The sequence below is a fragment of the Symphalangus syndactylus genome, chromosome 15 (genome assembly GCF_028878055.3).
Source record: "Symphalangus syndactylus isolate Jambi chromosome 15, NHGRI_mSymSyn1-v2.1_pri, whole genome shotgun sequence".
NCBI classification, from domain to species: domain Eukaryota; kingdom Metazoa; phylum Chordata; class Mammalia; order Primates; family Hylobatidae; genus Symphalangus; species Symphalangus syndactylus.
This window is the reverse complement of record NC_072437.2, coordinates 69195858-69210086: the sequence shown is the minus strand read 5'-3', so window position 1 is coordinate 69210086 and position 14229 is coordinate 69195858. Positions and strand designations below refer to the sequence as shown.

Sequence of the window (14229 nt, the reverse complement as noted above, 5' to 3'; positions counted from 1 at the left end):
CACTAGTTTATTAAAATATTTGTTTTAATTTTCTACCTTTAGTTTTGTACATATTTGAATTAAAATTAATGTAGAGTTGAGAGAAAAGCAATAAAAAAATTAATTGGCTGAGAAACCAAGTCTTTGAGGAAACGCCAAGGGGAGTGAGTCATTTGAATTGGAAAAAAAGGAACAAAAAAGCCTTTGTCTGTAAATATATACTGAACACCACGGGAATTTTTGGATATAACTATCCTATATTTTTATAGAGATTGCATCAGGAACTGGCCTTAAAGTAGGGCCCAAGTAGTTAAACTACAGTATTTATTATTAAGACTCATTATGATTAGAAGTCTGAAGAAAGCAACATGTTAGCAAGAAAGGTTGCAAGTCACCTTCCCTGAATTTTCTTTTTCTTTTGTTTTGGAGACAGTGTCTTGTTCTGTCGCCCAGGCTGGACTGCAGTGGTGTGATCTCGGCTCACTGCAACTTCTGCCTCCCTGGTTCAAGCAATTCTCCTGTCTCAGCCTCCTGAGTAGCTAGGATTACAGGCATGTGCCACCACGCCTGGCTAATTTTTATATTTTTAGTAGAGATGTGGTTTCACCATCTTGGCCAGGCTGGTTTAGAATTCCTGACCTCAAGTAATCCTCCACCCACCTCAGCCTCCCAAAGTGCTAGGCATGAGCCACCATGCCCAGCCTACGTTCCCTAAATATTTTTTCTGGAAAGATAAAGTGATGGGATTCTAAGTCTTTGAAGCTGAACTATATATATATATTTTTTTTTTCTCTTCTCTAGTCTTATAAAATCTGCTTTAGGAGACAGAACTAGGCTTGAAGCCTTGTCTTTCAAAGACAAAATCCATGCAAGACCAAATAAGTAACTACTGATACATTGTTAGCTTGGATAATTTTTTCTCTTTTTAATCCATGATGTTAATTGGTGAGACATATTGATCTTCACGCTAACCAACCTAACTTTTTAATTTCATTTTGTTGGAACAGGTGATGTATGTGATCTAAAATTCCAAATAGTAATGGAGAAAAAGGTTGTCTTTTCCAGTACTTCATTAGGAAATTGTTCGGTAAGAGAAAACATGTGAATTGAAAAACTCTAATATTTGTTTTAAGGCTGACTGTCAAACCAGCAATGTTCACCTCCCTAAACTATCACTCACCATAAAGAGATTCCATAACGCTTTCTGGTTACCATCCAACTTGGTGTCACTGGGTTTGGATGCAAACCAGAGATAAATTAACCTGTTTGTTCAAAACAGTTTTTTCAGGGTGCTTTCCAGGATTTATTTCTGGTCAGCGTTGCTTTGCCTTTCACACTTTCACAAATGCTGCGCGTGTTCCCAGGAATGTATTAAGGATTTTAATTTACATATCTGGTCATTTTTAGCCATATTCTCTTCTTCTCAGTCCTTTGATCTTTTATTATATAGCACTGATTCTAAAAGTTTAGTGTGCATGAAAACCACTGAGGAGCTTGTAAAGATTTACATTCCTAGGTTGTACCCCCAAAGTATGATTCGGGAAATCTGGAATGGGGCCCAGGAATCTATAGACTTAGCAATGTCCCAAGTGATTCTTAGTCAGGGGTTGTGTGGGATGACCCTGTGAGAAACAACGCAAGAGTGGATGAACTGGGGAGGAACCTCTTTATCCAAAGCAAAAGGGACCTGGTAGTCAATGTTTTGCTACAATGAAGAAATGCCTAAAACTATATACCTTTTCTGAAACAGTAAGAAAGCATCCTTCATGGTCTAATAACCATAAACTTTTAGAATTCCTACCCAGGCCTTTGTCTCAAATTCTCCTATTACTAACCCTATTCCCTGCCAGCCCCTCTCCACTCCGCCCCCAGCTTTTTTGGCCTCTCCCGACTGAGGGCATTCACCCAGGCCTGACCCTTTTTGGCTTTCTGTTCTTAGCAAATGCTTTATTCTTAGTTAAAGAATGACCCATTCCCCTTACTTTAACTATGATTTGTTCATTTGCTGAGCAGCTATTTATGAGCACCCACTGAGTGGTAGATGCAGGAGCTGCAACATGAACAATTTCCTCTCCAACTCAAATTCATTAGCCAGTCTGAGTTATCAAGGAGCTTTCTCTCTGCTTCTGCAAATGGCACCAGCATTCTTCCACTCACGCCTTGGGCTTTGATTCTCTTTGCCTCGGCCCCCTAAATCCAGTTAGTCATCAATCTCTGTTGATTATGCCTTTGACAGTTTTCTATGTTCTCCTTCCGTTCTGTTCTCACTGCCAATAATTGTCCAGAATCTCTTTTGCTCATGCCTAGATTTCTGCAGTGGTCTCCTTACCCTTTCTTTCTCCTTATATAATGCAATGTATAGAATCCTGAAATATTGCTCTCATTGTGAAAAATTGTAGGTAGAGCAGAAGACACTCCGTGTGCCCGTGGTCAGAGCCAGTTAACACCTTTGGCTCAACATCCTTATCTGTAAAATAAATATCACATCCAAGTGTAATGGGAATTAAATTAGATAATATATATAAAGTTTCTTCGTAAACTATATATCACTAAATAAGTGTTATATGTGATAATTATCAGGCCTCTTTGTCACATAGGAAATGCTCCACCATATTTTTCAACAACTTCTCTCTTATTTCCTTGGCTCTTGAGCTCTTAAGATATAATAGCTCTAACGTAATACCTGAGCTTTTTTCCATCAGTAGCTTGACCAGCAGACTTCATTCCAAATAAACCGGGTCATCCCTTTCGGCTCTTGGAACACAACTCTAATTTAGTTAGTTAGTTGGTTATTTCTTTCTTTCCTTCTTTTCTTCCTTTCCTTTTTCTTTTTCTTGAGCCGGGGTCTCATTCTGTCACCCAGGCTAAGCACAGTGGCATGATCATGGCTCACTGTAGCCTCAACCTCTTGAGCTCAAGCAATCCCCCAATTTTTTTTTTTTTTTTTATGTTTTGAAGAGGCTGGGACTTGCTATGTTGCCCGGGCTGGTCTCAGAGTCCTGGGCTCAAGCAATCTGTCCTCCTCAGCCTCACAATGTGCTGGGATTATAAACATGAGCCACACTGCCTGACATTGTTTGTTGTTGTTTTTCCAATTTTTTTTTTTTCTTTTTTTTTTTTTTGAGACAGAGTTTTGCTCTTGTTGCCCAGGCTGGAGTGCTTTGGCAAAATCTCGGCTCACCACAACCTCTGCCTCCTGGGTTCAAGCGATTCTCCTGCCTCAGCCTCCCAAGTAGCCGGGATTACAGGCATGCACTACCACGCCTGGCTAATTTTGTATTTTTAGTAGAGATGGGGTTTCTCTGTGTTGGTCAGGCTTGTGGGGAAAAGAAAGAGAGATCAGACTGTTACTGTGTCAGTGTAGAAAGAAGTAGACATAAAAGACTCCATTTTGTTCTGTACTAAGAAAAATTCTTCTGCCTTGAGATGCTGTGCTCCCAGAAACATGTGCCGTGTTGACTCAAGGTTTAATGGATTTAGGGCTATGCAGGATGTGCTTTGTTAAACAAATGCTTGAAGGCAGCATGCTTGTTGAAAGTCATCACCACTCCCTCATCTCAAGTACCCAGGGACACAAAACACTGAGGAAGGCTGCCAGAACCTCTGCCTAGGAAAGCCAGGACTTGTCCAAGGTTTCTCCCCAGGTGATAGTCTGAAATATGGCCTCATGGGAAGGGAAAGATCTGACTGTCCCCCAGCCCGACACCCATAAATGGTCTGTGCTGAGGAGGATTAGTAAAAGAGGCCTCTTTGCAGTTGAGATAAGAGGAAGGCCTCTGTCTCCTCCTCCTCCCTGGGCAATGGAATGTCTTGGTGTAAAACCCGATTGCATATTCCATCTACTGAGATAGGAGAAAACTGCCTTAGGGCTGGAGGTGAGACATGCTGGCAGCAATACTGCTCTTTAATGCACCCAGATGTTTATGTATGTGCACATCAAAGCACAACACCTTTTTCTTAACCTTGTTTATGATACAGAGACATTTGTTCACATGTTTTCCTGCTGACCCTCTCCCCACTATTACCCTATTGTCCTGCCACATCCCTCTCTCTGAGATGGTAGAGATAATGATCAATAAATACTGAGGGAACTCAGAGACTGGTGCCAGCGTGGGTCCTCCCTTTGCTGAGCGCTGGTCCCCTGGGCCCACTTTTCTTTCTCTATACTTTGTCTCTGTGTCTCTTTCTTTTCTCAGTCTCTCATCCCACCCAAGGAGAAACACCCACGGGTGTGGAGGGGCAGGCCGCCCCTTCAAGGCTGGTCTCAAACTCCCGACCTCAGGTGATCTGCCCACCTCAGCCTCCCAAAGTGCTAGGATTACAGGCGTGAGCCACCGTGCCTGGCCCATTTTTCTAATTTCTCCTTTGTGTTATTGCTGGTCTTTTTCCCTCCGTTTGGACTAGAGTCTATTTTCAGAGCTCTTCATCCTTTATCTAAACTGCTTCATGCCCAATTCAATTTCTACCTCCTTTATGAAATGTTTGCATTCTGTACCTTCTGTTAACTAGCCCCCAGTAGTGTGTAACAGCACACCCAGTCTTTATCATACAGATTAAGTTGTGTTCCATTCTACTATTGTTTCTTATGTGTACAACTCCCAAAAGGGGCCAACTGAGTCTGCACCCCCTTTTGTGTTTTCCACAGGGCCTGGCATAGACCTTTCTTATTGTGGGTGCCTTTATTTATATGAGAGTGAGTCAAAGAAATAGTATAGCGTCAAAGTCATTCATTCCAAAACTTGAGCTATCTTTGGTCACTCCATCCAGCAGCCTGCATTGGTCAAGTTCAAAGATCCCATTGACAAACACAAGGGTTCTGATAAAACATGATGAGCAGGGGGACCCCACTCTCTCTCTCCCTTGGGAGGGGTATGCAGGCCCAACCCCCAAGTGTTACAGACTCCTGTTGTTATTTTTTAAATTTAGAAAATAAAAAACCATGATGAGTTAGTTACACATTGCTTTTTGAATGTCAATGCTAGCTTTAAAATTGAGCTTCTTAATATATTCTCAAAAAAGGCCCTAACACATGAAAATCAAATGACACACATTAAATGATAATATTTAATTGATTAAAGTCTAATAGAAAATTCAGTAGTTTTTAAAAGTGCCTCATGGCTGAGCACGGTGGCTCACGCCTGTAATCCCAGCACTTTGGGAGGCTGAGGCGGGTGGATCACGAGGTCAAGAGATCGAGACCATCCTGGCCAACATGGTGAAACCCTGTCTCTACTAAAAATACAAAAATTAGTTGGGCGTGGTGGCACGTGCCTGTAGTCCCAGCTACTTGGGAGACTGAGGCTGGAGAATCAATTGAACCCGGGAGGCGGAAGTTGCAGTGAGCCGAGATCACACCACTACACTTCAGCCTGGGTGACAGTGAGACTCTGTCTCAAAAAACAAAAAACAAATGAAAACACACACACACACACACACACACACACACACACACACATAAACAACAGTATTGCAACTAGAAAAGATTATTAATAATTATTTATGCATGTAGTGATTGGGCTGCGAGACCAAAAGTACTCGATAAATATAGGAAGTCATGATAAGTGAAAAGGACCTTTGGTTATCGTTATCTAGGTTTCTAGTTCTCAATGCCATGTGTTCATTCACAGATACTGCATGACATTGAAACAGCCGGCATATTAATTAATGTATATGACAGTCCACCTCTGTATGATGATGTGAAAGTGCAATTTTTCTCTTCGGTGAGTAATCACAAAATAGCCTCTGCCATTGTTCTCGTCTGGCCTAATGATTTTATTTAAGATTTGCTTTACTACAATTCCCAACAAGGGAGGGGGAGGGAGAGGAAAACAATAAATCCGATCTATAACAAATTTTTTTAAAAGAACATATGTAATTTGAATAATTTTTGTTCATTTGTTTTTTTCTAAATTGTAAATTTTCTAAATTTTTCTAAATTTACATGTATTCTCAAATACAAAAAATACAAAATAAACACAAAAAAAGTAAAAGCCAAGATGCTAAAAAAAAAAACAAAAAACCCAAAGGTACGTTTTACTGCATAGCAATGATTACATTTTGTTTTGCATCTTTTTTAAAAAATTAAGAAGTTGAGACAGGGTCTCACTCTGTCGCCCAGGCTGGAGTGCAGTGGCGTGATCATAGCTAACTGTAGCTTCAACCTCCTGGGCTCAAGCAATCCTCCCACCTCAGCCTCGCGAGTAGCTGGGAGCACTGACTGGAAAGAGAGTTAGGTTTGGGTGACTCAGTTGGGTGAAACAGAGAAGGCAGCACAATACAACACATGAACTAACCAAAGCAGTTTTTTATTAATTCCAGAGAGAAGAGGGCAGCACACTTCGCAGGGCCAACTGGAAGGGGGAGCCATCCAGGAGACCTGTGCTTGACTGATGGGTGGGAGCAATAGCGAGAGGGAGGGAGGGACCTGAGAATGGAAGCCTTCATTGGGATGTAAGGTGCTACCTGAGCAGGTTTCCTGCGGGGAGGTCTAATTTGGTTTAACGCAAGCAGCCATGAGTCTCTGCTGTGACTGAGAGGTGGTCACTGATACATCCACATGGTCCCTGCAGAGTATGGGGGTCTGTGGGGTGAGTCAAGTAGGTTATATCTAGCTGTCCCATAATGAAGTGGTCACCAGGAGAAGGTTGTATAAGGCAGATATCAGGATCAGTCACGTGGAGAAACTGGGAGGAGGTGAACCGGAAACTGCAGAGGGTGACTGAACCCCGCTTCTGATATCACAAAGTCCAATTTATATTTAAAAGGGATGCTGAGGCAACAAAAAAATTATAAGAATTCACTACAATCTAGTTGGGTATATATAGGCATAGGTCCTTAGTAGAGTCTGTTTGGCACTATCTAAACCAGATTCAAATAGCAGCATTTAAATTAAATACCTATCATGGAAAAAATACTATTCCTTGAAAATTTTGATAGAAACAGCAAGAAGAATGCAATAGCGTTTTCTTAAAGCCTCCTCCTTTGTGTCTTGAGTGTATTGTTATAGATTGCAGAGTGCTACCTATTTAGTGGTTATAATTGTTTGATAAATATATTTGATAAATATAAAAAGGAATAAAGGAAGGAACTTTAATTTCTTTGGAATGATTAGTTCTTGGTATCAGTTTTACTTTGAAATTTTTTTTTCTTTTTAGAATCTTCCTAAATACTATGACAATTGTTCATTTTTCTTCTGGTTCAACACATCTTTTATTCAAAATAACAGGTATGAATATAATATAAACCCATAGAAACAGCCTAATCTTCAATGTCTATATATAAGGCATAATGGCAAGTCTTTTGCTGGTTGTCATAAACTTAATTTCTAGAAAGCAAAAAATCCTTGAGCCAACATTGTTCCTTGCCTTACTCCTCTTTCTTTGGTTATTTTAAAAAGACATTTGTTCTTGAGACCCCCTGTTGCAGTATCCTCAGGGTCCATGCCATAGGACTGTGTTATTGAGTTCAAAAGTATTATCATCAGATCTTAAGTGTGGTAGTAAATTCCTCCCAGAGAAGTTCAATATGAGGCTACTCAGCACCTTCAATATGTCAGGTCCCTGTCAGTAGGTGCTGATTTACCAATGATGAACCACCACCAACTTTTGTGCTAAAGTAAGGCAGGATCTAGGGAGGCTTCAGCTAGCTGAAAAGCTGACTGACACACTTATATCTAGGAGAAGTTACAAGACACAGTATTAAGGAATACAGCTAAAAAATATCATTAAGTAATGGTCTATTTAAATAGCCATTTAAATGTGGCTTTCTAATAACTGAATTGGGAAACCTTTCTGAAAAATTATTAATTGGGTTTGGAGATTATTGTTCCAAAAAAACCTTCTGCCATATTTGGAAACTCATTTCTCAGTCTAGAAGTTCTCCACTATAAGTAGCATTTGTTTTGTGATGGTGAAAAATTGAGACTTTTTTTGTATCAACCATACTCTTCAATACGAAAGGACAAAATATTTTTTAAATGATTTAGGTCAGAGTTGAAGCAGTGGCTATGATTATATGTGGCATGAATTGATAGTTATTGTTACATCCAGTCCTAATCTTTTCTTCAAATGTGAACTGGATCGAATAACTCCTTAAGTCCAGCAAGGCAACAGGAAATTAAACCTCTGGTGTACACAATTGCAGTGCAAAACATTTAATAGATTTTGATAGAGTGAACTTCGGATTTGACGGAAATTTTTACAAGTTTTTTTTTTTTTTTGGATGCATACAAACAATAAGCTTTTTCTTTTTCTTTTTTTTTTTTTTTTTGAGACAGAGTCTCGCTGTTGCCCAGGCTGGAGTGCAGTGGCGCGATCTCGGCTCACTGCAGGCTCCGCCCCCTGGGGTTCACGCCATTCTCCTGCCTCAGCCTCCCAAGTAGCTGGGACTACAGGCGCCCACCACCTCGCCTGGCCAATTTTTTGTATTTTTAGTAGAGACGGGGTTTCACTGTGTTAGCCAGGGTGGTCTCGATCTCCTGACCTCGTGATCCGCCGGCCTCGGCCTCCCAAAGTGCTGGGATTACAGGCATGAGCCACCGTGCCCGGCGAAGCTTTTTCTTCTAACATGAGCAAAGTCCCTCAACAAGTGAGACCTGGGTGGAGCTTCATTTGATGCTGCTCCTCAAAAGTGGTTCTTGTTAAAGGATACCGTTTTTTTTCCTTTAAAACACTGTGTTCATTTTGGAGAAGTGATAAGCTAGATCACTTTTATTCTTTTATATAAATTTCTAAAGATTTCTGTAACATTTAAATTTACATACTACTTGGTAAAGCTGTTTTTGTTAGTTATGAGATTGTTGTTTAGCCAAAAATGCTAACTTCTATCATTTAGAACACTAGGCATAAATGGGTTAACCAATTTATACCTAGTGTTCCATTATTGGAACGCTCAGCATGTGGGAGTTATATCCTACTGCTCAAGGTCATTTCCAAGGTCTGATTGTAAAAATCCAAAAAATTGCAACCTCACACATAAATTAAAAGAGATATAGTATTTTATTACTGGGTTTTCATTCATATCTATCCTGACTGATTTCTGTCACAGAAGAGAAATTTAGATATTTTATTAGACTGGGATGTCATTAATTCCATATCCATTAGCAATGCTAAGAGAGTCAGCATGTGTCACTGATGTATTGCTGAAGATTAAAGTATTTTTAAGTCTCACTAAAAAGGTGGAAGGAGCCAACTGAGACACAAAAAAGGGGCTGAGGTTCTGTTCATGGTGAGGTTCTTTTTTTGTTTCTTCCAGCTCTAACGTGGGTACCCAGCTGCGTGGCTTTTCGGTTAGCCCCAGTATAAAATGTAATAATTTTTTTTCTATTCTTAGGCTTTATCTACCAAGAAATGAATTGGATAATCCACATAAACAAAAAGCATGGAAAATTTATCTGCCAGAATTTGCGGTGGAGATACTTTTTGGTGAGAAATGACTAACAATGACATTGTAGCTGGATCTGATTAAGTATAGTTCCCCCTTCCCCTTCTGGGAAAGAATTATGTTCTTTCCAACCCTGCCACATATTCATATATCCTAAATCTTCCTTGATGATCTATCTATATTTATATATGTTCTTCATAAATCTATTAAATATATATATAGATAAAATATCAGTGTTTTTTTTTCTTTTTTGAAGGCACATACTTCACAGTTTCCATCTCGTATTTACATAAATTTGGAACACAGTATGCAGGAACATCAGGCATCATTTTGAAGAACTTTGAAATAGAACTTTCATATCAAAAACTTGAGATATTTAAAAATTGTGATTCCCCAACACCCACTTACTTACATATTTTTGGTCAAGTATTTATTCCCTGCTTTGGTTCACATTTGTAATTTCAGATTTATTAGAAAGCTAATTTATATTTTTTTCTTCCACTTCATTTACAAACTGTCTGTTAACAGATTGGCAACAAAGACTAAGTTTTAAATCCAGAAGAGAGAAATGTTTCACACAAGCAGTCCCCCAACTCCCAACACACTCTCTCATTCCGAGCATTAAATAGGTAGCTTACGCCAGGCGCGGTGGCTCACGCCTGTAATCCCAGCACTTTGGGAGGCCGAGACGGGCGGATCACGAGGTCAGGAGATCAAGAACATCTTGGCTAACACGGTGAAACCCCGTTTCTACTAAAAATACAAAAAATTAGCCAGGCATGTTGGCGGGTGCCTGTAGTCCCAGCTACTCAGGAGGCTGAGGCAGGAGAATGGCGTGAACCCAGGAGGCGGAGCTTGCAGTGAGCTGAGATCGCACCACTGCACTCCAACCTGGGGGACACAGCGAGACTCCATCTCAAAAAATAAAAAATAGTTAGCTTACTTGACAAGCTTCCTTTAATTACACACAGACATGGGGGTTGGGGTAAGAAGATTGTGGTAAATATGAAGATAAGTAATCTTTGGTAACTTCTGCTTTTGTTTAAAATTGTAAGTGAAGTCAAAAGAAATATTATTCTTAGAGTAATCTAGGTGTATCATTTTGAAATTCACTACTCCTGCTCCCAACCAACTTCACCTAAGCTTGGGGGAACTCTGAAGGGAGGTTATCTTTGCATTATAAACACTGGTTAGCCTTATGTCTACAGGAAATCATTATTATTTCCTCTTTGGTGCTGGGTGCTACCTTTTTTTTTTTTTAACAGATTTTTTATTTGAATTTTTTATTTCTTGAGACAGCATCTCACTCTGGTTGTCGAGACTGGAGTGCAGTGGTGTGATCTTGGTTCACTGCAGCCTCAACCTCTCAGGCTCAGGTGATTCTCCCACCTCAGCCTCCCCAGTAGCTGGGACTATAGGCACATGCCAGCACACCCGGCTAATTTTTTGTATTTTTAGTAGAGACGAGGTTTTGCCGTTGTTGCCCAGGCTGAGCTCAAATTCCTGAACTCAAGCAATCTGCCTGCCTCAGCCTCCCAAAGTGCTGGTATTAAGGCATGAGCCACCATGCCCAGTCCGTGGGTGTTACTTCATTCAAAATACCTTTATTGCCACTGTATCTTCAGGCCGTGATTGTCCTTGAAAACATTCTATCTTGGCCTTATTGAAATTATTCTTATTTGAATGATTTTCCTTTTATTGGCAAGGCCCTCAACAATCTAGACCAAGATGAGTTCATGAGGAAATGAAAGGTAACAACTAATAAGACAAAGTGTCACTGCCAAAACACGATATACACATTCCTGAAAAACCTGGTACTCTACAGAAAGGACTAAAAAAAGAAGCAGTTCATGAAAATACAGGGTTTGAGAGTCCAGGGCAGACCTGTCCAGCATAGCAACTTTCTAACCAACACACTAACCGCTCGGACCACCCACATCAGCAGCTCAATGTTGGGAATTTGCCATAGAGCTTCTTAATTTTTGAGTGGAAATAGAAAAATACTTACTATAAGGGCTGTGGGTACCAGAGTGGCACAGATGAGAGTAGAGCCGTGAGCCATGGTGGGCATGGAAGGCAGCAACCTGCCAGGAGCCAAGAGCCCCACTAGTCTGGTGAGCCGCCTCTCTGCAGGTGATTTTTTTCTCCTCTAAATAGTCCAAAAAAGCTTCCAACTGCCAGTGCAGCAGCCCAACTGAAGGCCTTTTTCCTTTACTCCCCCTGATCTGGCTCCCTCTTTGAGGAAAAGATCATAGAACATGCTTTCAAATTCCTTTCGTGTTAATATTATGCCCCGCCATTCATATGACAGAAACATGTGTAGGCACAACATAGGTTATACTATTTCCTTTAGAATTCACACAGCAATAATCTACAGAGGGCAGATTGTGTCCTGGGTTTAGGTGAATAGGGAGGAAAATACTTAGCTGGCTCAGTGAAGATTACGATCTCTCTTTTTCAATACTAGAAATACAGGAAGGAAGGAAACCCCCTTTTTTATTTTAAGAATTTCCCTTTTTGAAATAAGGAGATTACCATTAAGGTTTCTCTTCCCCAGACCTCCAAGACCCACCAAAATTTCTGGAAATTATGAGTTGTCACACTGTTCTGCTTTTGCTTATTCAAAGAAACCTCATTTAAGGCCTCTCTGGATATTGCTTTCTTAGAATGCAAAATGAATGATTCTTTGAACAGCTCAAGAAACTTAGATCAGAATGATACTCGTGTCTTAAAATTTTAGCTTTAATTTTAAATATAGGGGGTATGTGTGCAAGTTTGTTACATCAGTATACTGTACCCTGGTAGTGAGCATAGTACCCAATAGGTAGTTTTTCAACCTGCACCCCTCTCCCTCCATCCCCCTCTAGTAGTCCACAGTGTCTATTGTTCCCATCCTTATGTCCAAGGGTACCTGTTGTTTAGCTCTCATAAGCGAGAATATGTGGTATTTGGTTTTCTGTTCCTGCATTAATGTGCTTAGGATAATGGCCTCCAGCTCCATCTATGTTGCTGCAAAAGGCACGATTTCACTCATTTTTACGGCTGTGTAGAATTCCATCGTGTATATGTACCACATTTTCTTTATCCAGTCCACCACTGATGGGCACCTAGGTTGATTCCATATCTTTGCTATTGTGAATAGCACAGCAATGAACATATCAGTGTGTGTGTCTTTTGGTAGAATGGTCTTTTTTCCATTGGGTATATATCCAATAATGGGATTACTGGGTCAAATGGTAGCTGTTTTAAGTTCTTTGAGAAATCTCCAGACTGCTTTCCACAGTGGCTGAACTAATTTACACTCCCACCAACAATGTATAAACGTTCCCTTTTCTCTGCAGCCTTGCCAGCATCTGTTGTTTTTGACTTTTTATTAATAGCCATTCTGACTAGTGTGAGAGGGTATCTCATTGTGGTTTTGATTTGCACTTCTCTGACAATTCGTGATGTGAAGCATTTTTTCAGATGCTCATCGGTCACTTGTATGTCTTCTTTTGAGAAGTATGTGTCATGTTCTTTCCACATTTTTAATGTGGTTATTTGGTTTCTGCATGTGGATTTGTGTAAGTTCCTTATAGATTCTGGATATTAGACCTTTATTGGATGCATAGTTTGCAAATGTTTCCTTCTGTTCTGTGGGTTATCTGTTTGCTCTGTCGATCATTTCTCTTGCTGTGCCAAAGCACTTTAGCTTTATTAGGTCCCACTTGTCAATCTTTGTTGTTATTGCAATTGCTTTTGGGGACTTAGTTAAAAATTCTTTCCCAAGGCCAATGTCAAGAAGGGTATTTCTGAGGTTTTCTTCTAGGATTTTTATCACTTGAGGTCTTACATTTAAATCTTTAATCTATCTCCAGTTAATTTTTGTATATGATGAAAGGTATGGGTCCAGTATCATTATTCTGCATATTGCTAGCCAGTACCCCAACACCATTTATTGAATAGGGAGTTCTTCTCCCATTGCTTGTTTTGGTCAGCCTTGCAGTATCAGATTGTTGTAAGTGTAAGGCTTTATTCTGGGTTTTCTATTCTGTTCCATTGGTCTATATGTCTGCTTTTGTACCAGTACCATGCTGTTTTGGATACTATAGCCTTATAGTTTGAAGCCTCTGCCTTTGCCCTTTTGCTTAGATTTGCTTAGGCTATTGAGGTCCTCTTTTGGTTTCATATGAATTTTAGAATACTTTTTTCTAATTCTGTGAGGAATGACATTGGTAGTTTGATAGAAACAGCACTGAATCTGTCAATTGCTTTGGGCAGTATGGCCATTTGAATGATACTGATTCTTCCAATCCATGAGCATGGAATGTTTTTCCATTTAATTGTGTTATCTCTGATTTCCTTCTGCAGTGTTTTGTAGTTCTTGTAGGGATCTTTCGCATCCTTTGTTAGCTGTATTCCTAGTTATTTCATTTTCTTTGTCGCTACTGTAAATGGGATTCTGTTCTCAGCCTGGACATTATTGGTGTATAGAAATGCTGTTGATTTTTATACATTGATTTTTTATCCTGAAACTTTGCTAAAGTTGTTTATCAGTTCTAGTAGCCTTTTGGCAGAGTCTTTGGTTTTCTGGATATAGAATCATATCATCAGCAAAGAGGGATAGTTTGACTTCTTCTTTTCCTATTTGGATGCCTATTCTTTCTTTCTCCTGCCTGAGTTCTCTAGGTAGGACTTCCAGTGCTATGTTGAATAGGAGTGGTGAGAGTGGACATCATTGTCTTGTTCCATTTCTCATGGGGATTGGTTCCAACTTTTGCCCATTCAGTAGGTTGGTGGCTGTGAGTTTGTCATAGATGGCTCTTATTATTTTGAGGTATGTTCCCTTGATGCCTGGTCCGTTGAGGTTTTTCATGTGAAGGGATGTTG

At 40.0% G+C, this 14229-nt stretch overlaps 1 protein-coding gene across 3 annotated transcripts in view; it reads left to right on the top strand.

The window, feature by feature from the left end:
* Nucleotides 1–9590, top strand: part of LOC129463449 (phosphatidylinositol 3,4,5-trisphosphate 3-phosphatase TPTE2) — an 84603-nt gene extending 75013 nt beyond the window's left edge. For all 3 annotated transcript variants that reach the window (XM_063618834.1, XM_063618835.1, XM_063618836.1), the window contains 4 exons: nucleotides 987–1066; nucleotides 5607–5699; nucleotides 7134–7204; nucleotides 9310–9590. In XM_063618834.1, the coding sequence (XP_063474904.1) occupies nucleotides 987–1066; nucleotides 5607–5699; nucleotides 7134–7204; nucleotides 9310–9412 (347 nt within the window). In that variant the 3' untranslated portion in view covers nucleotides 9413–9590. The remainder of the gene's footprint in view (nucleotides 1–986; nucleotides 1067–5606; nucleotides 5700–7133; nucleotides 7205–9309) is intronic.
* The last annotated feature ends 4639 nt before the right edge of the window (nucleotides 9591–14229 follow it).